The following is a 23453-nucleotide window of genomic DNA, read 5'->3' on the forward strand; positions in this document are numbered from 1 at the left end:
GCCTAGAGAATCCCAGGGCCAGAGGAGCCTGGCGGGCTACAGTCCGTAGGGTTGCAAAAGAGTCGGCCACAACTGAAGCTCACACTCACACACGTCTCACCTGGGAGTGCTAGTAAGTGTCTGCCTTTTCTATTCATATTGATAGGACTCATGTAAGCATCAAAAAAAGAAGAAGTTTTGAAAGTCATTTGTGAGCTGTCACATGCTCTATACATGTGCATAGTTACTGTCACTGTTTTTGAATCTGTGGTTACACAGCCTCCTCCGTTCTCTGATCCACTCCTGTCCCTGACCCAGTGCTGAGGAAACTAGATTCGTCCAGCTTTTTTAGGAGCTTTGTTCCCAGGGGATTCCTTTTATTTACTAAATAAGAAATCACTGGAAGGGAATTGGGGGTTTGCTTTAGGATGTATAGCCGCAGAGCAAAGCTGCATCTCCAGCATCTGCCCCCGAGGCTTCCCGAGAGGCGTGCTGACGCGTTGTGTCTCCTTCTGCAGACAGATGACAGCAACGGCGACTTGGACCCAGGAGTCTTGCTGACAGCGCAGACCATCACATCCGAGACCACCAGCAGCACCACCACAACTCAAATTACCAAGGTAACAGACAGCTAGAAATTCCTTATAAAATGCAGTGGCATGCCAGGCTTGCTGCCTCTCTGTAAGAACCCTGGTCCATAAACAAGGATTTTCAGCTTTATCTTCACTGAGGCAAGTTATTCCCCATGTTCAGGTGGAAAGGCCCTGCTGCTTTCCCCAGTAATAAACCCATCCCTACCTCCTTAGTGGTCTCATAGAGTCACTTTTTCTCTTTACACATTCCCCTGTCTCCCTGGTCAGTGGGTCCTCTGGCTGGGGAAGTCAGTTTAAAGGCAAGTTTTGTTGGGATTATTAAGCAACCATATTTTCCAAGCCAAAAGTCAGAACTTGGGGTCTCACAAAGAGGGTCTCACAAAGAATTTTTATGTCATGTCAAGGATCGAGGCCATGGGAACTATAGTTCAGATGCTGAAATATTGGAATCATTAGAATATTGTTTATGGGGGCAAGAGGGACAAAGTATCTAAAATTGGAACTACTCCCAGAAAATCAGAGATAATCCATATTTGCAGTGGCACTAGAGGAAAAAGCATTTTCTTATAAGTAAGAAATCTAGATTCCTGACCAAACACACAGATGACTGGAAGCCAGTTACTTCGTGTATCTAGACCTTGGTTTCCTCATATGTCAAGTAGGGAGCATTATTTGAGGATCTTTTGACATTAGTCATAGGAGACTGTTTTAAAACAAAGAGCTTAGTTTCAAGCTGCATGACGTTTTTGTTTATAGTCTTCTGATTTTTTTCCTCTTGAAAATAATCAAAATATACAGGAAAAGAGCAAAAAGAAACACCTGTTTACTCAGAGAATTATGTTTAGCTTATTAAAAATTTTTAGCAATACAGAGGAACAGAGGTGAGCTCATTTTAGCAGATCTAGTCCAAATTGTGAACAAGTGTGTGAGAAGGCTATTCTACGCAGTACCCCACAGCAGATTAAAATTTGGAGTATAGTTTTCAGACTGATTTCTTGCTGTTATTTGTTTTGCTGTTTGGGTTTTTCTTCTCTTCTTCCTTCCTTCCTCCCTTCCTTCCTTCCTCCCTTCCTTTATTTCTTTCTTTCTTACATGATAACTTTTCTCTTTGGTTTCAGACTGTAAAAGGTGGGATTTCAGAGACCCGGATTGAAAAGAGAATTGTGATCACAGGAGATGCGGATATTGACCACGATCAGGTGGGGATGCCAAGGAGATTCTGAATGTGGGAAGGTTTCCCAGTGGGTTGACTGATGGATACCAGAGTTGGCTTGCACAAGACAACAGCTTTATCTCCAAAGGCCCCCTCAGCTTCTCCAGCCCTCAATTAAGAAAGAGGATAAAGGGAATCAGATCACGAGACCTGTGGGGGGTGGAGGGGGGCCCCAGATTGAGGAAGCAGCAAATGTGGGCTGCAGACTCAAAAAGACTTGAGCTCGAATCCTAGTTCTTACCAGATTTTAGCTCTAACTCCCTCAGCCTCTGTTTCCTCATCTATAAGCTAGATCTTCCTTCAAGGATGTTGGGAGAATCAAGTGAGATACAGATGTACGTCGTGTGGCACGCGGTGGGCTCCAAGCAAACGGGAAAACTGCGCTGTTCAGGGGGGATCGTGTCACCTGTGCTGGAGGCAGTAGAGGCGATCAGACCAGCCTATGGTCTCTGCACTGGGAGGGGCCCGTCAGCGGGGACACGGTGTGAGAGGCTGGGACTCAGGAGACTGGGAACATGCTTTCCTCTCAGACCTGTTACAAACTTGCTGTGTGACCTTGGGCAAATCACTTTACCTCTGATTTTTTTTTGTTTGTTTGTTTCATCTCCTAAAAGAGAGTAGGTTGATCTAGATCATTTCTGGGCCCTTGTGAGTGCTAAAATTCTATGCTTTTATGTTAATTAGGTGCTAATTGTGTGCTTGAAGCAATTAGCAAATAATAAGGTCAGGATTAATGTTCCCAATTCTCTGGCAGCTGAAGTTAGAACAGTGAAGCTGCAGAGAAGAGGGGGTGGAAGAGACTGCATGCAAATGCTTCTGGAATCATTGACAGGAGTGCTGGAGCCATAGTTCTGTGGCCTTTATGCTGATATGCTGAATGCCTAAAAAAAAGAAAAAAAAAACACGAAAGCTGAGCTGCAGTGCCGGCCGTTCCCTGGGTAGCAGAGTTGAGACCCACAGCTAAGAACACTGGGCTGAGGGGCCCAGCAGTGAGGCCGCAGAAGCCCAGGTGGGAACCCTGGCAGCCTGTGGGCCCCAGCTCAGGGGATCGGCTGCGTTACCAGCCTGCACCCACCCACGCGGCCTGATGTGATCTGAGCCCCGGCCACGTGCTCAGTCTGTGCTAGACGGCCTGGGAAGGAGCTTTGGCTTTGCTGTGAGACAGACCTGGGTTGAATCCTCACTCTGCAACTGGTTGTGTGTCTTTGAGTGAGTTATTTGGCTTATCTTCTGTAGTTTTGCCATCTGTAAAATAAAAATAACCCTAGGTTTCTTTCAGGTTATTGTGACAAAGGGACATGCACACCTTGATAGCCCAGAGTGGTACTCAATTGTCCTCCAGTCCCTGAGACATGGGGACATGTGGAAGGAATAAGACATGGTGGGCTCTGGATGGGGAGGGGGCTCTTGAAGAAGATGCAGGCTGTCAGAGAGAGCAGGTGTAAGTCAGAGGAACCAGAGAGAGGGCTTGGGCGGGGCCTTGGTTGAGCAGACAGGATGAGAATGATCAGGGCTCTGTAGGGGTAGCAGTTCCAGCAATGGCTTTCATGGAGTCAGGAGACCAAAAGAGGGATTTCCCTTCTTTTTCCCTCCTAGAGGTAGTCGTAAGAGCCAGAGTCAACAATCAGCTGGTCAAATCTAGCTAGAGCCCTTTTTGATGGTGGGGGGTGGGGCACAGGCTGTCTCTGAGAATCCCATGCCACCGTCCCCCAAAGGCTGTATTGGGCTCTTCCACCCTGGGGTGCTCTGAGCTTGAGGCTGAGACTTGCAGCCCAAGGGGAGTAGCAGTGTCATTGTGCACGCATGCGTGCTCAGTCGCTTCTGTCGTGTCCGACTCTGCGACCCTATGAACTGTAGCCCAGGCTCCTCTGTCCATGGGATTCTCCAGGCAAGAATACTGGAGTGGGTTGCCATGCCCTTCTCCAGGGGATCTTCCTGACTTAGGGATTGAACCTGGGTCTCTTGTGTCTTCTGCATCGCAGGCGGATTCTTTACCGCTGAGCCTCCAGGGAAGCCCAGTGGTATCATTACTCTTCTTTAACTTTTCATCTGCTCCTTTTCACTTTCCTAAAATGATCAAAACTCCTCCAGATACTAAAATAGGGTCATCATGCCCTTCCACCTCCCGCTGAAACTGAAAAACAGTCTGGTAAAGGGGAAAGTCTGATAGACTTAAGTGAAAATCCCCGTTGTATTACTTACTAGCTCTGAAACATTAAGCATTTTAACCATTGAACCTTGGTTTCCTCATCTATAAAATCGAATTAAGGATACTACCTTGATTCATTGAGTTGTTGTGAAGATCAAGAAATAATAAGTAATGGCATGTCATATACCCTCCCACTCTTCCTTCCTTTCTTTTCTCTACTTCAGCCAAACACATCTCTTCCTCCTTGCAGCATGCTTCATTATCTTCCTCTCCTGTCCTGAGCTTCCCGGTTACCCTGCGCTGAGCACAGATTTTTTGCTTTGTTCTTTAGACACCCTATCTTGAGTGAATCCTCCCAGACCCACCCAGGCTGTCCCCTCTGAAGTCCTCCCTGATTTCCTGAAGACAGCTCTTAGCTTTCCCCGTGTCTGTCTCTTAGCCCAGCACCCTCCCTAAGCAACATGATGGCTGATGGGTTCAGCCATCAGCAGTGTGGCTCAGCCTACACTCGGCCCTGGTTCTGCAGATAGGAAGATTGAACTTGCCAGAGACGTGGTGTCCCATGACCCTTTCCTTCTTCACCAGCCAGGCTGCTCTCTGTCTGACGGGCATCATTTCTGTCCCCTTAGGTCCTGGTGCAGGCCATCAAGGAGGCGAAGGAGCAGCACCCGGACATGTCAGTGACCAAGGTGGTCGTCCATCAGGAGACCGAAATCTCTGAGGAGTGAGCTCAGGTAGGGGCTGTTCTTGTGCGGCGGACCTATCCCTCCAGAGGGGTCCACACCGGCACCTGATCAACTGAAGGCGGACAAAGCCTGAGGAGGACGGTGTGGGAGGTTGCTAAGTGTCTGGCGCCCACCTAAAGCAGCTAGGTGTCCTCCTGCCCTCAGTGATGGGCTGGAGGAGCTTCCCCGCGCGTGGATGTAAACCCCACCCACCTCTTGAATCTTCCCTCACCTTCCTGCTTCTCCATCTCCCTTTCTCCCTGTCACAGCTCTGTCTGAGTCTAGACCTGTGAGGTCAGAGGAAGAGAACAAAACCAAGAAAAGCAGGACTAGTTTTCCAGAATTGAGGTGTTTGGGTGGGGGGGGGGGCTAGGAGAGAGATGGCTGAAGCCCTGGGGCCAGACTAGAGAGTTGGAAGCAGGGCAGCTGACTTTTGGGGAGCCAGGGTTCCAGATAAATCCATGCCTAAAAGTCATTTACAAATAATTTGAAGAAGCCATCAGTCACCAGGTAGGATGGGGCTCTGTAAAACCCGCTCAGGCCCTGATTGTCACCTGTGGCCTCAAGAACTTGGCAGGGGGACGGGGAGGTCTCCTTTGCAAGATTTTAAAACTTTGCTTCTTTCTTTCCTCTAGGAACTCTCCCACCCTCTCCCCCCAACCCCTGACCCCCTGCCCATCTGCCATCCCAGAGAAAAACCAGCGGAATGATAAAGAAGCTAACCAGCAATAGTTAGACTTCAGACTTTTAAGATGATTGATTCTAAACCACCAGAAAATCAATTTCTTTTTCTATTTGGAGTTTATACCAAGAAAGTCTTCTAGACATCACTGATCCTTTTGAATACCTTTTTCTATATTGTGATACCAGAAATTGTGCAACTTTTCACTCTGTGGACTGTTTTTAAAAAGCTTTTCCTTTTTTGTTTTTTTAATGGGGTGGTTTGGAACCCCTTCAGACCAGCCTCTCCCCACTTACACTGACAGGGTCCATAGCGTTCTGGAAACCCTCCAGTGACACTGTCAGCGTGTTGGGGGGACAAGGCTAGCTTAGCGTGGCCTCCCCAATCCTCGCCTGGTTTACACTCTGCAGAAACTTCACAAGCCAGCGCTTCCTCGGAGCCAGTGATGTCCCTTTTCGAGAATGTCAGGCGGGGCGGCCGCCCTAAGGCGCAGACCCTAGGCCAGTGCGCCCCTTCCCTCTGCTCAGAAGGCAGTGCTTTTTCCTGCCTCTCCCCCGCTCTTTCTCTTTGGAGCCTCTTTAGATCAAAGACGTAAGACGTTGCTTCAGACATACCTGATACTGTGAATGTTTGAACGTATCCGTGGCCTTCGTTCCTTCCCGCCCTCCTGCCCCTCTTACCTCATCAGAAGCAGTGGCTCAGCTAAGCGCTCCCCCGCCACCTCCCATCTCAGGAGACCAAAACTCATGGGAAAATAGGCACTTTGGGCCAGAGGCACTGATAGCACATGTTTCCTAGCGATGTGGACAAAGCAAGCTGACGAGATTTTTCTTTTTTCTTTCTTTTTAAGGTTTTCTAGTTCTGGGAATGTGCGCTTGACAGGGGGCTTGGTGGGGTTTACCTCAGCCGGATCTGCTCAGACATATTTCCGGGAGACCATCCCTGGGCCTCTCTCTCTAATCCTAGAGTGACAGGGAGTGTAACCCAGCAGGCGACTGTGGTCCTTGACCTTACTGCTCACCAGCGGCACCTGCCTGCAGATTGCCCTTTCTGGAGCAGGGGGATGGCTTTCACGGGCCTCCCTCCCCACAAAACCTGGGGGCACAAACGCCAGCTCCGCTCATTCCCACTTGCCACCTGAGGTCTGTCCGGTTTTGTGGCTTGATTTTTGTGGTGGGTTTAGGGTTTCTTTTTGCTTGTTTTTGAAAATGAGGAACTGATGCCCCCAATTCCACTATTCCTGGTAAAGATTTGTGGGGGGGGGGGGGCATTTTTATTCAGTAGGCCTTCTCTAATCTTCCAGCTCGCTTCCCACAGACAGATCTCCCTACATGGTCTTAGGATCCTACGTCTAGGACAGAAGCTCATCTCCCTGAGGTGGACAGTGGGTCACACCCAGCCGTCGCTGGGAGCTCCAGGCGGTGAGCAGAGACGGCTACAAGCCTCTGCTCCCCGCAGTGGGACCCAGCAGCACAAGCCTGGAGTCCACGGGCTGAACTTTGGCTCGACAGACGCAGTTGGTTTGAATTGAGCTCACGTGTGTGCGTTTTTCTCTGAGTCCTTCCTTGAGACTGTTACTGACCCCCAGGTAGCGCTCTCTCTGGGCAGGGACGGGGAGGAACTGAGGTAGGCTGTGTGACTGGCTGGGGGGAAGGAGAGCGCCCTGTCTCAGGGACAGACTCACAGCCTGGGAGTGTAGGTCTGGGGCGGCGGGGCTTTCTGGGTGGTGCCCAAGCCAAGGGCTTTGTGGCCCAGAGCGGTGGCGAGATTGGAAATCCAGCTCACGTCAAGCAGGTGTGCCAGGTGAGCTCGCTTGCCAGTGGCCAGCTCTGCTACTTGGAAGAGTTGCAGGAGCCCAGAGCTGACAGCTGTGGAATGGAGATGGGCAGAGGAAGAGGGCAGGGCGCGTGCGTCGGGAATCTCTGGTGCCCCTGTATCCCATGGTAACCGCTCAAAGTGGCTGCTTTCACAGCCCAGGACCACACATCGGGGGCCTGAACTTCCCCGCGGTTCGTCATCAGCTGGCTTCACTTCTCCCTGCTTCCCTGACTATAAACTGGACCAGAAGATCTCCAAAGCCCTGCCAGCACTGAGAAGCCACGATATGGACAAGCCAGCGCGAGGGGTGTCCTTCCAAGCCTCTTTCACCTTCCTCCCTCTCTGGTTGACGAACTTGGGGTTTGGCAACTGTTTGAATTTTTTTTTTTCTTCCTGCAATTGTGTGCATGCATGCGTGAGAAGAAAAACAGACTGTCCAGGTGGAAACGGTGAAGAGGGGAGAAGAGTTCATTTCCAGGGTCAACAACTTGGCAGCCATTTTCCTAAAGTGACTCAGACACACCATAGTAACAACTCTCGGTGCAATTTGATTTTTATTCCACTTGAGAAATAAAGATTTCCTCCAAACCACGTGAGGTCTCTGTCAACCCACCCACCCACAAAGCAGGACCTGAATTTATCAGCTGAGGGCCCACAGAGGCTGGCTGCAGGGACCTGTCAGGGAATCTTTGCCCACCCCCAGTCCCCACCGTGTGTTCTTCGGGGCAGCTAAGGGTGGCGAGGCAACAGTCCGCCTTTGGAAATGGAGCCAGAGCTACAGCCTGACCAACACCAAGGAATGCTCATGGGAAATACCTGCCCAGTATCCCCGGGCTGGCCGGTTCTACAAATCTCTCTCAAATGTTTTATTTTGGTGACAAAAATGAAGGAGCTTTGTAAATTTAAAAAAAAAAATTATGAATCATATCAAGTAGTTGTTTACATTTCTCGACAAAATAGGAAACTATGGCAGCCGAATTGAATTGACAAAAACCTTAGATTAAATAGGCAATATTTAGGTCTGCCATCTTGGCCTTTTGTAGTAAGAGAAGTGGTAGTGTTTAGATACTGTTTGGTCTTGCTTCTTCTTGTATTGCATTTTTCAATAAACTTAAAAAAAAAAAAAAAAAAACTGACTCTGTGAAGATTGATCAACTCTTAAAGTTCTCTTCCCCTACTAGCAACTTAGGAAAAACATGGGTCAGGGAGACCCAAATCCAAGCCATTTTCTAAAGCTAGCCACACTGACCAAAATGGTGCTTCAACATATAAAAGGATTTCTGAGAACTGGCAAATGCTTTTTGCCACCTGGAGAAAGATTTCATGGCATGGGCCATGACAAAGGAGAGAAGGGGGTTTCTCAGACCTGTTTGGGGAGGGGCAGACCCTAGTATAGAGGCATTGGCAGTAGTCTAACCCTTACCGGGATGTACCCAGCATGGCTGAGGGAGAAAGAGGTTTAGGTGGTGAGAGTTAAGGGCTCAGTCCCAGATGGCAGTGGAAGGTCTCAACGCTACCGCATTGCCCATCTTCCCAGAGGCTCAAACCCCAGCACCAGTGCCACCTTGGAGGGAGCCTGCCCCAGCCTACCTTCCAGGTCATGACCTACCTTCCAGGTCTGAGGATCCTGGGGTTTGCCAAGACACCCACCAGATGCATCCCCCGGACCTCCAGCCCCCTCAGGTACCTGTCCAGGGCTAAGGCCACTTTTGGAGGCTGAAGGAATTCCTGAGGCTGAGTCATGCTGGTCTCCAGGGTCCACATTAAAACACATCCTCTCTAGCTTTTTGAACCCTTGTGCAAGTTGGCATTTCTTTGCCGACATGCAAGTCAGGAGGCCTTGGCAGCTGTTGGGGCGGGAGCATCATCCCCCCTGGCTGGGATGTGCCTGAAACCTCTACTAGACACCGGGACTCCTGGGGCTGTACCACGGTCCACGCTGCAGCCTCACAGCAGGCTGTCCCCCTGCTCCTCAGACCCGGGCCCCCAAGTCCCCTCCTGCTCCCAACTTGGCATAACCCCCCAAACTGAGGCGGTCCAGCCGTGGCCAACTTCGGTGAGCACAGTCCCGAGCCGCTGGGGCCCCCAGCAGGAGCTCTCCGAGGCCCAGATCCAAAGACTTGGAATGTTCGATGCAGGAGCCAGAGGGCTGCACGGTGATGATCACATGGCCGGCCTGGGGCCGCGGACCCCAGGGTGGGTGCAGTCCTGAGCCCTTCAGCGGGTAACTGTTAAGCAGGGCAGGTAACCCCAAGCGAGGATTAGCCGGCTCTGAACGCAGACTCCGCACTGACGGGACGGGTGAGGTACCCCGACGCGGGGACAGGTCCCAGCTTTCTGGTTCCACGCAGCCTACGGCTCGGGGAGTCCTGGGGCCGGGGCTGGGGAGAAGCGCGCAGTCCCAGCCCGGGCCGTCCGGGGGCCGCAGCGCCTGAGCCCGCAGCAGCCCCTGGCGAAGCCGTCGCGTCTCCAGGTCGCGGTTCTCGTAGAGCAGCGTGTTGGCGCAGATGAACACGAACAGGCCAACGCCCATGACCACCGGCCCAAGGAGTCTCAGCCGCTCGTGCGGGCCGTGAGCTCGGCCGGCGCCGCGACCTTCGCGCCGCAGCTCGCTCAGAGGAGGCGCGCTGGCGTTCGCAGCCCGGGGTCCCGGGACTCCGGCGCGGTGCGGCCAGTAGCCGGCCACCGCGATGCCCATGCCCACCAGGACCACGAGCGCCCCCAGAGCCGCGAACGCCCCCGACGGCGAGCGCAGCCGCAGCCGCGCCCGCACCCGCAGGGGCTCAGGAGGGGAGCGCGCGCGCCGGCGGCGACCCAGGCGGCGGCCCAGGCGCGAGACGCGGCCCTCGGGGCTCCTCCGCACCTCCCCGCAGTCTCCGGGGCTCCCGGCCGTCATCTCGTCGCCGTCTGGGCGCTCTGCGGAAAGAAGTGAGGAGGCAGGGGCTGAACCGACGGGCATACGGTCGGAGCGCCAGGTCGGGGGCCCCAATCCAGGGGGGAAGATGGGACCTCCTCGCCCAGGACGCTTGGAGATCCCTGGTGGCCACCCCCGGATTTTCCCGGGCTGCGAGGCGGGGAGCCGCCCCCGCTCGGGTTTTCCGCAGCGGAGCTCCGAGCCAGGGACGCGCGGCAGAAGCCGGAGTTGGCCGGGCCCGCGGGCGGAGACGAGGGAGGGGGCCGCGGGCTGCTCCTTGGCGCATCCTCGGCTGTGGGGCTCCGGCCGCCGGCGCCCTCTTGGCCAGCTTGCGGGTCCCGGGCCCTGGGAGGCGTGAGGCCCCCGGCAGCGGCGCCTGTAGGGTAAGTCCCGCCCGCGATCGAGCTCACCCCCGCACGTGGCTGCACCTTAGTAAAGGAGGGAGGGGGCACTTGGCCGCCCGGGTCCGCTGGGGTCGCTCGCGGGCCCCCCTTCCCCCTACTGCGCTTCACGTACCGCAGCGGAGAAAGAGGGGGAGGTGTCACGGACTCCAGCCTCTTCCTGCCCGCCCCCTCCTTCCAGACCGCCTCAGTCAGCACTGAAGCTGCAGCAAGACAGACTTGAGCTAGACTCTGAGAAGACCGCTCATACCAAAACCAGCGGCAGACTTTGCGCAGGATTTCTTGAAACTCCGCGAAGATCCCCCTTCCCCTCCTCCAGCCGCCCGTCTACGGCCCGGGCAGGGGGCGGGGGGCGGGGGGCTGCGGGAGCCAGGCTCCGGGCCTTGCCGGTGAGCTGCTTCCTCTCCTGGCTCTCCCGTCGGCCCAGGCAACACTGTTCCCCTAGGTTGCAGCGTTTCCAATTTGGGCTCCTCCGGATGAATCATCCCCCTTTCCCGCCGCCTGGCCTTCTTTCCGGCCTCCTCCGCCCGAGGCCTTAGTGGCCCGCGTCCCGGCCAGAGCAACACCGCCCTTGCACCCCAGGGTCTGGGCCGCCCGGCGTAAGCCCTTCCCGGCTGCTGGTGCGGCCCGGCCTGCGGCTTGAGGGACTGAATCCGGGCCGGGCGGGAGTAGCCGGGAAACGTGTGATGTGACCCCCACGAAAGACAGGGTGTGGGAGGAAACGGTGCCCCGGACCAGGCGCTCGGGGCCCCGCAGGAGAGGAGGGTTAGGACCTCGCTCTCCAGTGGTAAGACCTGACTGTCCCAGTCTGGTTTCCCAACAGCTGCATCGCTGGAACCCGTAGCCGAGGCCCCAGGAAGGAGGCCTTGTTACCCTTCTCTCTCCCCATCCGCACCCCAAAGCTCAAAGCAGGACATCCCATCCCTGCCTCCGAAAGGAGCGCTGAAGGCCCAGGCCCTTGCATGGAGACCGGCGTCTTCCGCGTCCAAGGCCTGGGGTTCACAGAGAGAAACTGCGGCCCGGGGAGGCGGACGGGTCTGCTGGGGTCACGCAGCGCACGCCACGCAGGATGGGGGGGATCCACACAGGACCCAACCGCGGGCACTTCTTGGCACAGCCCTGAGAGCGTCCTAGGAGGAAGCGAGGCCCGTTTCCTGCCTGGTCTCTGAGTATGGAACCCTTTCCCCAGCCCCAAACTGGAGAAATGACCACCCCCGCCCCAGCCCAGAGCTGGCGCCCCGGTCCCAACTCCCTAGCCCCGCCGCGGGTCCCGGCGGGGAGGGAAGGAAACGGAGGCCTGCCGAGAGAGGATGGGACAAGCTGAGAAACACAGATTCTGGAGGGCGTGAGTCGACGCTGGGGACCCCGGGAGAGGCAGCAACTTGGAGACACAGTCCGAAGATCCCTGGTCGCAGGAAGTTGCCGGGGGGCAGATTCCTAACACTCCGGGGTCCCGCCTCCGTGCGCGTCCACACTCCTGCCGCGGGAAAAAAAGAGAACCCCGCTCCCGCCCCCACCCCCACCCTCAGGGCCTTTCTGGAGGGAGCGACCGAACAAAAAGTTGGGGAACGTGGAGGGGCGAACCCCCCAGACCCCTAGTTTCGCTCACCTGGCGCTCAGCGCCGGAGTTGGTCCGGGTCCGAGTCCGCACGCCTGGGCTCCAGCCCTGCAGCGGTCTCCGTGGACGTTTGGCGCCCGACCCCGCCCCCTGGCCCGGCCCCGCCCCCGGTCCGGCCCCGCCCAGCCCCGCCCACCTGGAGCCCCCGCGCCAGTTCGGCCAGTGTCAGGCCAGTGTCCAGACAGTATCTGGCCCGGCCCCACGGCTGAAAGGAGGCAGCGAGTCTCAAGGCCGAGGCTCGAAGGTAAGCGCTGTGTGCGCACCCGGTGACTCGGAGGATCCGAGGGCCCCAAGTCCCCGGCTGACGGCTTTCAGGAGGCCTGGGAGCGTATCCTCCTCATGTGGGAAGACTGAGACCCCTGCCTCGCCCCGCAGCCGGAGCTGCGGAGCAGAACCAGGATTGAGGCCGCACGCCCTCCCCCGCCTCGCACAGTCCGTCCCTTCCAGGCGCCCCGGAGAGGACCTTCGGGCAACTGAGAGCCCACAGGTTCCAAGCGCCGTGCGGGGAGCTTCCCGAGGAGGCGGCCAGAGTTCCCGCTCCGCCCGACCCTACTATCTGAACCTTCCTGCATCTGAACCTCACAGTCTTCACCTGTAAGATGGGCGTGATGGTCTCTGCTTCGCAAGATGCCGAGGGGTGAAAATCCGGCGTTAAGGGCGGGGCACACTAGAGGGGCACAGCCCGGGTACGCCCCCGAGCGCTCCGGAGAGAAATCACTTTGTTGTTGTCTAGTTGCTAAGTCGTGTCCGACTCTTTGGGACCCTCATGGGCTGTAGCCCGCCAGGCTCCTCTGTCCATGGGATTCTCCAGGCAGGGATACTGGAGTGGGTGGCTATGCCCTGCTCCAATCACGGGGAGGGTAAATAGAGAAGAACCGGATTCTCAGAGCCGAGGGAATCGGATGGAGCGTCGCCGGCCGCCCTAGCCTCCCCGAAGAAGATGCTGCCCAGCGGGAGTGGGGAGGCGGTGCTCGTCTCAAATCAGGAGGCGGGTTCGGAAATCCGCTGCGCCCCCCGCGGACCGGCCCAAAGGGGGCTGCCCGGCCTTCGTGTCCCGCCCGCCCCCAGAGGCAAGAATGTGGCGCGGAGCCAGGGGGTCGGCCGGCGGCCCAGTTTCCATGATGCCGGGGGCGGACTCGGAGGAGGAGGGGGCGGGGAGGTGCGGGCAGATTGCCAGCCTCCGCGCCGGCCGCCCCACCACCCCACTGCCGCAGCCCAGCTAGGGCCCCTCGGGAGGAATTTCCGGCCTGGGATTGATTATAACCCGCCCCTCCCCCGGTCGCCGAGACCCCCCGGCCCGCGGGGCGCACGTGAAGGGGGATGGGCGGTAATGAGACCCGGCTGTGCACCGGGGGACCAGGAGGGGGAATTCTGGCCCCCCCGCCCCAAGCCCGCTGCCGGGTCCCGGAGCCACACGGCACAACTGGGCCTCGAACCCAGGCTCCGGTCCTCTGGCTCGGCAGAGGAGACCAGGGGTGGCGTAGGCGCCCCGGAAGCCGCCTCGCCACGCCACCGGCGACCGAGCATCCTCGGGAGAGACCGAGGCCACTGCTGGGGGCGGGGCCTCCCCCGGTGGGCCGACCGCGCGGAGGCCCGGGTCCCCGAGGAGGCCGCGAGTGGGCGAGGCTGAGCCTCGGCCCCAGGAGCCGCATCCCTGCGGGTTCGAGACCGCCTTCCTGCCGCCCGCGTGGGCCGCGAGGCTCGCGTCTGGGCTGTGGCCGGCGCTCCACCGTGGCCGCAGCCTCCTTCATGCCTCCTCCCGCTTCTTGCTCCGCTGGAGGACCTTTCGTCTCGCTCTCGGTCCGCTCCTTACACACGGACCCCACCTCCGCCCTCTCAGCGTTTCCCCAAGCCCCCGCCCTCTCAGCGTTTCCCCAAGCCCCACCCGACCCCGCTGCCCCTCCCGGCTCACTGGGTTACCAACTCCAGGGGCTCACCCGGCGTCTCCCGGGCGGGCCTCATCCCGCTGCCCCGCCTGCCCTGCCGTTTACCACCTGTTCCTCCCGCCTTCTGCCCTCCTCAGCACTCTGCCCTCCCCAGTGTTGGGGCTGCTTCCATCCTGGGCCCCAGGAGGAGCCCCGCTTCCAGCAGCCAACCATCTGCCTGGACCGCGGGGAGCAGTCGGTTCCTGCTCTTTCCTTCTCCTCACTTTGTGAATGGCCCCATTACCCACTCTAAGGCCAGATACTTAAGGAATCACCTGGAGCACCTTCCTTTAACCCTTCTGTCTAATCAATCAAGCCCCTGTGGACCCTGGTCCAGGGGTCTTGAATTAGCGCCCCAGCGCTCCTGTCCTGCTGCAGGCCAGGCCTCCGTCTTCCACAGGTGGGCACAGAGCATCTTTCTGCTAAGGATCAGATGAACCCAGGTCTCAGAGCTGGGTGAATCTGAACTCCTCACTCACTCCCTGCTTCAAGCCCTCAGGGGTTCCCCAGTTTTTTTCCAAGTGTAGTTCGTGTGCTGTGTGCTCTGTCGCTTCAGTAGTGTCCCACTCGTTGCAAGCCTATGGACTTCTCGTCCGTGGGATTTTCCAGGCAAGAATAACTGGGGTGGAGTTTAGATCCCTCTTCCTTCCACAAACCAGCCCTGCCCCTCTCACTCCTGCCTCCTGGGTAGCTGAGCTTGTTTCTATCCCCAAATCCTCTGTGTTCTGGCCTCCCGAGCTTGGCACTTGCCTTGCCCCCTGTTGGGAGCTCCTATGCCCCTGGTGGTCCTCTTGCCTCCTACTCATCATCCTTCAGACCTTTGCTGGGCTTCCCCTGGACCCCCAGCCCAGCCCGTCCTCTACCCTTCTGTTACCCTCCCCCCGCCCCCACCACCACCCACCCACACACACACACACACACACACAAGACTCCCTGCAGCAGCACTGCGCACAGATGAATTGAAATCAGTGTTTGGGAGCTGAGTCTAATTCCTGCCTGTGTCCCCTGTGGCCATGAGCTCTCAGGGGCAGGGCTCGGCCTGCCTTGCCCACTGCTGGCCTTCAACTGGCCTGTCTCCCCCAGCCCTGGGCACCCTCCTAATTTCTACCCCTGGGGCCCATTTCAGGCAACAGGAGGTAAAGAAAAAAAAAAAACCTGTCTGTTTCCCCATCTGTAAAAAAGCAGGGAGTAATACTCCCAGTGTTGTTTTGAAGATGAGCGCCCACGTGCTCAGTACCTGGCACAAGCGGCCATCCACTGAATAGCCGCTCCCCCTCTGCCCATGGGCGTCAGGCCCCGAAGACCGTGTTTGTGATCGGAGAAACTTTCTCTGGTTGTTTGGGGTGGCTGGGGAGAAAAGGGCCCCTCTTCCTGGACACAACCCCTTTCAATTCTCTTGAGGGCTCGGGGAGGTCAATATTATGCCCACTTTACAGATGAGGCTCAGAGGGGCAGAGACCTGCCCACAGACACTCAGTCAGACTGACTGGTGCCCTCCGACCCTCCACAGAGGGAAGTCCGTTGATGGTTTAGCCTGGTGGGTGTGCAGGTGTGTAGACAGCCAGTGTCTCAATATTGGGACACTGATCTCGAATTGTGCCCTGGCCTTGTGTGACCTGGACCCCTCCACTTCTGAACCAGGAGGGGCCTGGGTGAGCTGTCCCCTAGGGACCACAGTGGTCAGCATGCTACCCTGAGCCTTCTCTGTGAAGGCAGAGAAAGACACAGTGTCCCTGAGGTCCCTGCCTAACTGAGGCTCCAGGTACTTTGCAGAAGCCACCATGGGGAGGAAGCGACTATTGACGCCTGCATGTCCCAGCCCCACCCTGGGGGAACACATCCGCAGGACCTGGGAATCCACCTTCTCTCATCTTCATTTTTAGGAACAGTGCATCTGCCCGGCGCTAGTTTGCCCTGGATTTCTTGCCTGAGCCCCAGAGGTTTCTAAAACCTTCACAGCCCTGTGCCAGTGGGCTGCCCCCCCACCCCCGCAACGAAGCCACAGCCTCAGCTAAGAATTCAGAACCCTGGTTCAGAGTGGAAGCCTGGCTCTGAGCCCCAGGTTTGATCATGCTGCTCAGTCATTTGCTGGGTGCCCTCAGCCAGGTCACAGCCCCTGCGTGTGTAACGTGACCTTCCCAGGGAGGAAAGGGCTGGTGTGCCCATTCAGTGAGAACTGATGGGTAAGCAGAGTCCAGAAGCCCAGTCCCGAGGCCCCCCTGGAGACCAACAGCTGACCAGGATGACCTGGCTGGTAAATAGCGAGCTGGGCTTCAAGCCCCAGAGTCACAGGTCCCACCGGGGCTCAAGGCCTTAGAGGGCTCTGGGATATGGACCCCAAAGCCGTCTCCTCCCACCCAGGGGAGCCCTGAGCTGGGCAAGCTGGGCTTCTCACCAGGTGTCTCGGGGCCACAGGCAGAACCAGCTCCCCATCTCCGCTGCCCTCCGCAATCCAGAGAAAAGCCGGGGTGACACTGGAAGGGCGGGGAGCTGAGACCCGCCCCGCCGGGGGGACAGGATGAAGCCAGCCTCCTACCTGAGCCCCTAGACAGAGAGACAACAGCAGGAACGCCACCATCGCGCCACGCTCCCCTGCCGCCGGGCCCTTCATACCGGTTACCTCCCTAAGTGTGCCAGGCAGCTGTGAGAGTGAGGCGCCGCCGTCACCCCTTGTCACACGTACAGAGACGGGGACAGTGAGGTCCAGGCTTGCCTGTGGTCACACAGCTGGTTGGTGGTACAGCTGGTGACTGGATTTAACTACGATGTTACACAACCTCCCACTAGTCCCGTGACTGCGGCCCAATCAGCTCCCTGCTTTCTGCCTCTGTCCCCTGCTCTGCAAAGTGGGGACAATGGTTGGAATGACCCCAAAGGGCTATGATGAGGATGGAGGCCCACGTTAGAGTTTTTCTGGCCTTTAGCTGGTTCTTACACCAATAAAATGTGAAGCTGAGGCTAGCGATTGTGTCTCCTTAGCCACCTCCTCTGAATTGGCTGTGGGGACCAGAGAGGCATCAGCCCTGGGCCCCCATCCAGATGCTTCTGGTGGGAGTGGTAAAAAGACCAACCACCAAAAGTTGAGGAAGCAGCAGCTGACCCCATGTCGGGGGCAGGCAGCAGGGAGGACTTCGTGGAGGAGGAGTCCTCCTGCTGGATCTCAGGGTCAGAGTAGTTTTCCGGCTGCAGAGCGGGGAGACCTTCCAGGTGAGCAGGCAGGGAACCTGGAGGCATGGGTGGGGGTCACATGCTAGAGGGGAGCAGAGGATGGCATGAAAGGGGGTCAGGGCCAGATTACAGAGCATCTCAAAGCAGGAGACTCAGAATCTGGGGCTCACCTCCCTGGCACGGCGAGCCCTTGGAGGTTTGCAAACAGGACAGGCTGGATCCCTGCGTACCTGGGGAAGGACTTTACAGATTGTCGGTGTGAAACCTGAAGTGTTTCTCCAAGAGCACGTGAGAGCAGTGGTGTGATACGGCGCTGGGGCTGACCCAGGAGCAGAGGGAAAACAGCACCTGCAGAGGGAGAGGAGGCCCCAGGAAGCCACGGGGAGGTGTCTGGGAGCGGCAGCCCCCACTTCCCAGGCCCTGTGCTTCTGTCTTTGAAGCCAGCTGCTTTGGCCTCTGCCCACCCAGACCCCTCCCAGTTCCCTTGCTTCACTCCTACTCTGGGACCCTCCTTGCCTCCTTTTTCAGAGACAGGCATGAAGGAAGGTAGAGAAAGAAGTGATTTAGATCAGGGCCCAGACTGAGGCATCTGAGACTGAGGCTGAACTGTGGCTCAGCCACTTAGCAGGCTGTGTGGCCCAGGGGAGACCGCTCTGTGCTCCTGAGCCTGCCTTTCCATTCTCTGTAAAACGGTGTTGTGATATAAACGTAATCCCCCGCTCCAAGAGGATGAAGGGGGACGGCACAAGAGGGTTCAGCACCCCGTTCCCACCCGAAGCGGGCCCTGCCCTTAAGGAGGCCGATCTGCAGGGAAGGTGGACACACGAAGGGAGCCCCGCTCGTGGTCTCTGGGTTTTGTCCAGCACTGGGGGCCCGGGGCATCTGCAGTGGAGGAGAGGGATGATGAAGGCTTTCTGGAAGAGGAGGTATTTGAGCAGGGACTTGGAGAAGATCAGGCAGAAGTCGCTGCAAGGGCAGGGGCGTGGAGGCGGGAAGGAAAGGAATTGTGAGTCATTTGGAGAAGGCTGGGGGAGGGCGGGGGATGGGGTAGGAGGGGATCTGGTACCAGGTCTTGAAGATCCTGGAATATTCAAGAAGTTAATCCCAGGGGAGACAGAGGTATGCATGCCCAGGTAACCTCAGGGCAGTCCTTTCCTCTCTCTGAGACTCAGATCACTTCATCTGACTCCGTGCCAGTTAGCAGGATTTCATACTTGTCAAGCACTCACAGATCCTACCCAGAAGCGCCTGATACACCTTAGCTGCCATTATTTTCACTGTTACTATTTCTACTGCTATTAACTTAGTTCCAATATTCTATCTCATCTTCTGTGTCCTCTTTCAATTTCTTGAATATTCGGATTGGCTCAGCTTGGATCAGGTGTCTCTCCCTGGTCCAAGGTCCGAATGAGTAGGGGCCAGAAATGTAGATTCTCTCTGAAGCCTGGGGGAGGGTGCCGGGTCCTGACGGTGACTGCCAGACTAGGGGAAAGAGATGGGACCTTGGGAGTTGAGTGATCTCCTAGCAAGATTTCCTGCTGGCCAGAAATGTGACCTTGGGCACCCATCTGCCACCCCTGGCTTCAGCCATGACGTGTGTCCAGCAAAGGACAGAAGCTGGAGGTTCCCAGCGAAGATCTTTTTCCCCTTCATTCCCTCTGGAGGGCTCACAGCGGACAGGTCATGGTAGGAACCTCAGAGCAAGAAACCTCACCCAAGAAAATGACACCTACGTGTTTTTCCTCCCTCCCTGTAAGCTAGGAATAGCAGCACTGTTCAGGGAGGCATGTCTTCCAGTGGAGCAGGGCTGGAGACAACTCACACCGCCAACGTGTAACACCATCAGGAAGCCTGTGTTTGTTGTACACCACTGAGATTGGAGTGATTTGTTACCGCAGCATAACCTAGTGAAAGCTGACTAATACACCTGGTGCAGTAAGCACCTGTTAAATAGTAGCTAGTCGTGTGGTTGTCTTATTTCAGTGACCAAACAAGGAAACTGCTGATGTTGCCAGCGCAGAAGTTAAGAACAATGATATTAAGCAAGTTAAACATGTATTTCTCTTTATAGCTGGAGCACTAGCCATGCAGCGTCAATAAGGAGACACCCCCCCGCCCCACCAGAGTTAGAGACTCAGGCTCCTTCCATCTTTCTGCTCTGTCATCTTTAGGGTGCAGCACCCTCCCTATCTTCATCGTTGAAGACGCTCAATATTCCCTGTCCCAGTCTGCAGACCAACCAGGGAGAATGGAATGCTGCTTTCCCATTGGTCGGAACTGGGGCCTGTGGCCACACTCAGCTCCAAGGGAGGCTGGGAAATGGATGCTGGGAGACAGCTAGGAGTCCTTGCCACGGAAACAGCAGGGGGGTGGCTCCTCCATTTGGTGACAGATCACACTGCGGATGAGCCAGGGAGCTCCCCAGCACTGGTGATGGGGGCAGGGACCAGAGGCTGGCCTCCGCAGCCTGGGATTCTCAAGGCGAGAGTCCTGTGGGCAAGGCCCCTTGGTCAGGGGAGCCCTGGTGTTGGCAGCATGCCAAGCCAGACATCCTCCCATCCTTTGTGCCAAGAAAGCCAGGGCCCAGTGGGCACTCTCTATCTGTCCATCTACCTATCAGTCACCCCAGTCCTGCAGAGAGCAGCTCTCAGGCCATACGGTCCAGTCTCTCTGACCCCCACACTGCAGCCCTGAACTGATGCCAGTTCTGTCTACAACCTGGGGTCAAGTGCCATAATCCAGAGATCTTGAATGAACTGCTTTGTGTACTGTAAAGATAAAGTAACAGGCCCAGAGAGGGTGAGTGACATGTCCAAGGTCACACAGCCCGATGAAGAGTCAGGTCAGTTCAGTCTCTCAGTCACATCCAAGTTTTTGTGACCCCATGGACTGCAGCATGTCAGGCTTCCTGATCCATCACCAACTCCCAGAGTTTACTCAAACTCATGTCCTTCGAGTCAGTGATGCCATCCAACCATCTCATCCTCTGTCGTCCCCTTCTCCTCCTGCCCTCAATCTTTCCCAGCATCAGAGTCTTTTCAAATGAGTTAGTTCTTTGCATCAGGTGGCCAAAGTATTGGAGTTTCAGCTTCAACATCAGTCCTTCCAATGAATATTCAGTACTGATTTCCTTTAGGATGGACTGGTTGGGTCTCCTTGCTGTCCAAGGGACTGTCAAGAGTTTTTTCCAACACCCCACTTCAAAAGCATCAACTCTTTGGTGCTCAACTTTCTTTATAGTCCAACTCTCACATCCATACATGACTACTGGAAAAAGGATAGCCTTGACTAGATGGACCTTTGTTGGCAAAGTAATATCGCTGTTTTTTAATATGCTACCTAGGTTGGTCATAACTTTTCTTCCAGGAGCAAGCATCTTTTAATCTCAAGGCTGCGGTCACTATCTGCAGTGATTTTGGAGCCCCCAAAAATAAAATCAGCCACTGTTTCCCCATCTATTTGCCATGAAATGATGGGACCAGATGCCATGATCTTAGTTTTCTAGGGAGGGAACACAGCCCCACTCATCAACAGAAAATTGGATTAAAGATTTACTGAGCATCACAGAAAACTAACCAATCTGATCACATGACCACAGTCTTGTCTATCTCAATGAAAGGATGAGCCATGCTATGTAGGGCTACCCAAGACGGACGGGTCATGGTGGAGAATTCTGACAAAACGTGGTCCACTGGAGAAGGGAATGGCAAACCACTTCAGTATTCTTGCCTTGAGAGTCCCATGAACAATATGAAAAGGCAAAAAGATAGGACACTGAAAGATGAAGAGTCAAGTCATCCCAATTCACCCTATCCCATCACAGTGAGGCAGGACTTCAGTTCTAGGCGGCCGTCCCCTGCCTCCGGGCCATGCAGAAGGCTTGGTACCCAGGCCGGAGGAAGGGGCGAGGGGCGAGAAACGCGTCACAGACACAGCCGTGGAGCCAGGGAGCCGGTGGACGGGCTGCCCCTGAAGCCTGGACGCGGCGGGCCTTGCGGGCGCCGCCTGGCGGAGAGCCCCTGGCACTGCACCCAGCCCGCCGTCGCCCGCCGGGGGTCGCCGCGCCCCCGCACTCGGAGCAGAAAAGCGGCGGCCCAATGCCGTCCCTGCACCGACTCCCCACGCTGTGATCCTGGGCGCGCACGTGTCGGTCTTTGGCGGACATTGCGAACCCGGGGTCGCCGGCCTAGGGCTCTCACGGGTGAATTCGCTGCAAACCGCAGGTTGCCGGCGACAGAAGGATTGCCCCCCGGGGACGTCGGGGGGAGACGGAGCCGGGCTGCTGGTGACAAAGCCAGGGGTGGCCGTGGGGTGGATGGAGGCTGGGGTCAGACTCGCCCGGCGTGGGAGCCCCTGCGATGTCCTAACGGCCCAGGGAGGGCAGCACTGGCCCAGCCCAGCCCTGCGATCGGCTCGGAGACACGAAATGCTACTGACAGGGCCGGGCGGGCCCCCAGGGCTGTCTGCTCTCAGCCCAGACTCCGGCCCTGGGTTACTTGCCCCAGGCTCGCCTGCGCCCGCCCCTGCCCACCTCCACGCTCGTCCCTGGCCGGGTCTCAGGCCTGCAGACCCTGGCTTTTTTTAATCAGGCCGCACGTCCTTTGACATTTACGGTGACTGTTTTCCCATCGCGGAGGGGACATCCGAGGCCCCCTGCCAGCCTTCACTTCCAATGCGGGAGGTGCGGAAAGCAGCTCGCCCCGGGGGCACCCGCTTCCGTGTGGCTTTGCTGCCGATGTTACAGATGACACGAAGAGGACGGACGTGGGGGGCTGCAGTGCCCTCCCCGATGCCCGCACCTCCCCGCCCCCAACCTGGAAGCTCCAAGACGGGAGGTGGGGGCCGGGGGAGGCAGCCCCCACGGAGGAGCTGATGTGGGGCGGGCTCTCAAGGCGCAGGAAAGGCACCTGGGGGTGGAGGTACCCCTCACTCACTGAGCTCCCCACACGGGCCTACAGGAGGCACTGACCTCACTCCCTGCAGGTGCAGCTGGCACTGGATTATTTCTGGTTTCCAGGCTCTGCGATGAAGTGACCTCCGACCCTCTAAGTCACATAGTGTATGGAGCAGGATCAGAGCTCTGGGCCAAGTCTGTCTGACTTCAGAATCTTTTCCACACTTAGTTGGGAGATGGGGGATATGAATTATTATTCCTCTTTTCCAGAGGAGGACACTGTGGCCCAGAGAGTTTAAGTGACTTGTCCAAGGTCACAGAGCAAGCAAGTAACGAGCGTCCCAGCCTTACTAGCATCTCTCGTGTCCTCATTTGTAGAATTTGGACCGCACACGGACCTTACAGAGCTGGTGACGTGATGGGTAACCAACCCCCCCTCCACTGCTCCTGGCGCACAGGTGGCATTAGATCATTCACTTGGTCCCCTACTGGTATTTCCTGGGAGCCTTATGTCCCAGATCGTATTCCAGTAAGAAGGGATAGCCAAGAGGAGGAGGAGACGATGTCCTCAGATAGTCGCAAGTCCCGGCAGAGTTCCTTCACTGGCACCCTGGTGCCTCCGGCCATCAAGCTAAGCCGCCCCTGTCTGGAGCACTTGCCGTTCGTCTGTGACATTGTTGGCTCCGGCACAAGCTTCTTCTGGTTTGGAAGAACCACTGCTGATGCTCCGAGAGACTGCTCAGATTTCTTACCAAGAAGTGCTTGAGGGAAAACCTTAAAATGGCTAAAAAGTCATTGAGAGACCCCACAGTTAACAGGAATGGTGGCTAAATGACAAAGATAGCATATATCAGAGCCCGCGATGTGTGTGGTCATGAATTGTCCATTTCAAGGAATTCAAGCCTTCCCAATAAAGGTGATTCACTAAATGATATTTGATTCTTAAGCCTTTGTAAGATTTTTCACAGACATAAACTCAGGGCTGAGGGAGGGAATTGCACATTGATTTGGGGTGGGGGCTATGAAACGGCCTGCGAGGGGCCTTAGGACACAGGTTGTGGTGAGTCCCGTGTGGTCCCTCTTGGCTGGTTCCCACGCATCTTCTTGTTATAAATGACACCAGTACAAACACCTCTGTATATACTTGGAGCTCTTTTCTTTGAGTTGCTGCCTTAGGATGAAAGCCTGGGATCGGGGTCCCAGCGCTGCCTCCTCCTGCTTCCCTCCCAGTGCCCACTTGGAATCACAGCCGGGGTTCGTAATGGATACCAGGCAAACACACTACCAATGGTTGTTCTAATTTGCGTTTCTTAGGACTATCCTCAGGTTCTTAATAGACTCTCGAGAAACACCAGGGTCTCCTGCAAAGTGTGA

The 23453-nt window shown here is 56.5% G+C and overlaps 3 protein-coding genes across 17 annotated transcripts in view; 2 read left to right on the top strand and 1 right to left on the bottom strand.

The window, feature by feature from the left end:
- The window catches only part of EPB41 (erythrocyte membrane protein band 4.1), a 177594-nt gene extending 169303 nt beyond the window's left edge, over positions 1-8291 (top strand). For all 9 annotated transcript variants that reach the window (XM_065930230.1, XM_065930221.1, XM_065930222.1 and 6 more), the window contains 4 exons: positions 498-599; positions 1691-1771; positions 4564-4668; positions 5295-8291. In XM_065930230.1, coding sequence (XP_065786302.1) covers positions 498-599; positions 1691-1771; positions 4564-4662 — 282 coding nt within the window. In that variant the 3' untranslated portion in view covers positions 4663-4668; positions 5295-8291. The remainder of the gene's footprint in view (positions 1-497; positions 600-1690; positions 1772-4563; positions 4669-5294) is intronic.
- TMEM200B (transmembrane protein 200B) lies at positions 8253-12812 on the bottom strand. 7 transcript variants are annotated; one of them, XM_065930233.1, is made up of 2 exons: positions 12685-12812; positions 8253-10075 (listed from the first exon to the last, which is right to left on the bottom strand). In XM_065930233.1, the coding sequence occupies exon 2, from the start codon at positions 10053-10055 to the stop codon at positions 9132-9134; it is 924 nt and encodes a 307-aa protein (XP_065786305.1). In that variant the 5' UTR covers positions 10056-10075; positions 12685-12812; the 3' UTR covers positions 8253-9131. The 7 variants fall into 7 exon arrangements, with proteins under 7 accessions (XP_065786305.1, XP_065786304.1, XP_065786310.1 ...); XM_065930232.1 differs by lacking the exon at positions 12685-12812 and adding an exon at positions 12084-12228; XM_065930238.1 differs by lacking the exon at positions 12685-12812 and adding an exon at positions 11403-11990.
- A 600-nt stretch (positions 12813-13412) lies between these two features.
- Positions 13413-16978, top strand: LOC136164777 (uncharacterized). The gene is made up of 2 exons (XM_065930239.1): positions 13413-16079; positions 16433-16978. Exon 1 carries the CDS (start codon positions 13413-13415, stop codon positions 14268-14270), a length of 858 nt encoding a protein of 285 aa, XP_065786311.1. The 3' UTR covers positions 14271-16079; positions 16433-16978.
- Positions 16979-23453: the final 6475 nt, after the last annotated feature.

Source organism: Muntiacus reevesi, chromosome 3 (assembly GCF_963930625.1).
Source record: "Muntiacus reevesi chromosome 3, mMunRee1.1, whole genome shotgun sequence".
Classification (NCBI taxonomy): domain Eukaryota; kingdom Metazoa; phylum Chordata; class Mammalia; order Artiodactyla; family Cervidae; genus Muntiacus; species Muntiacus reevesi.

Excerpts from the sequence above, each read along its gene's own strand:
- LOC136164777 (XM_065930239.1), top strand. The coding sequence starts at position 13,413 with ATGGGCGGTAATGAGACCCGGCTGTGCACCGGGGGACCAGGAGGGGGA.
- TMEM200B (XM_065930231.1), bottom strand. The coding sequence starts at position 11,391 with ATGTCCTGCTTTGAGCTTTGGG. Across the intron at positions 10,076-11,369 it reads GTCCTGCTTTGAGCTTTGGG|AGCGCCCAGACGGCGACGAG; the intron begins GTGCGGATGGGG and ends TTCTTTCCGCAG.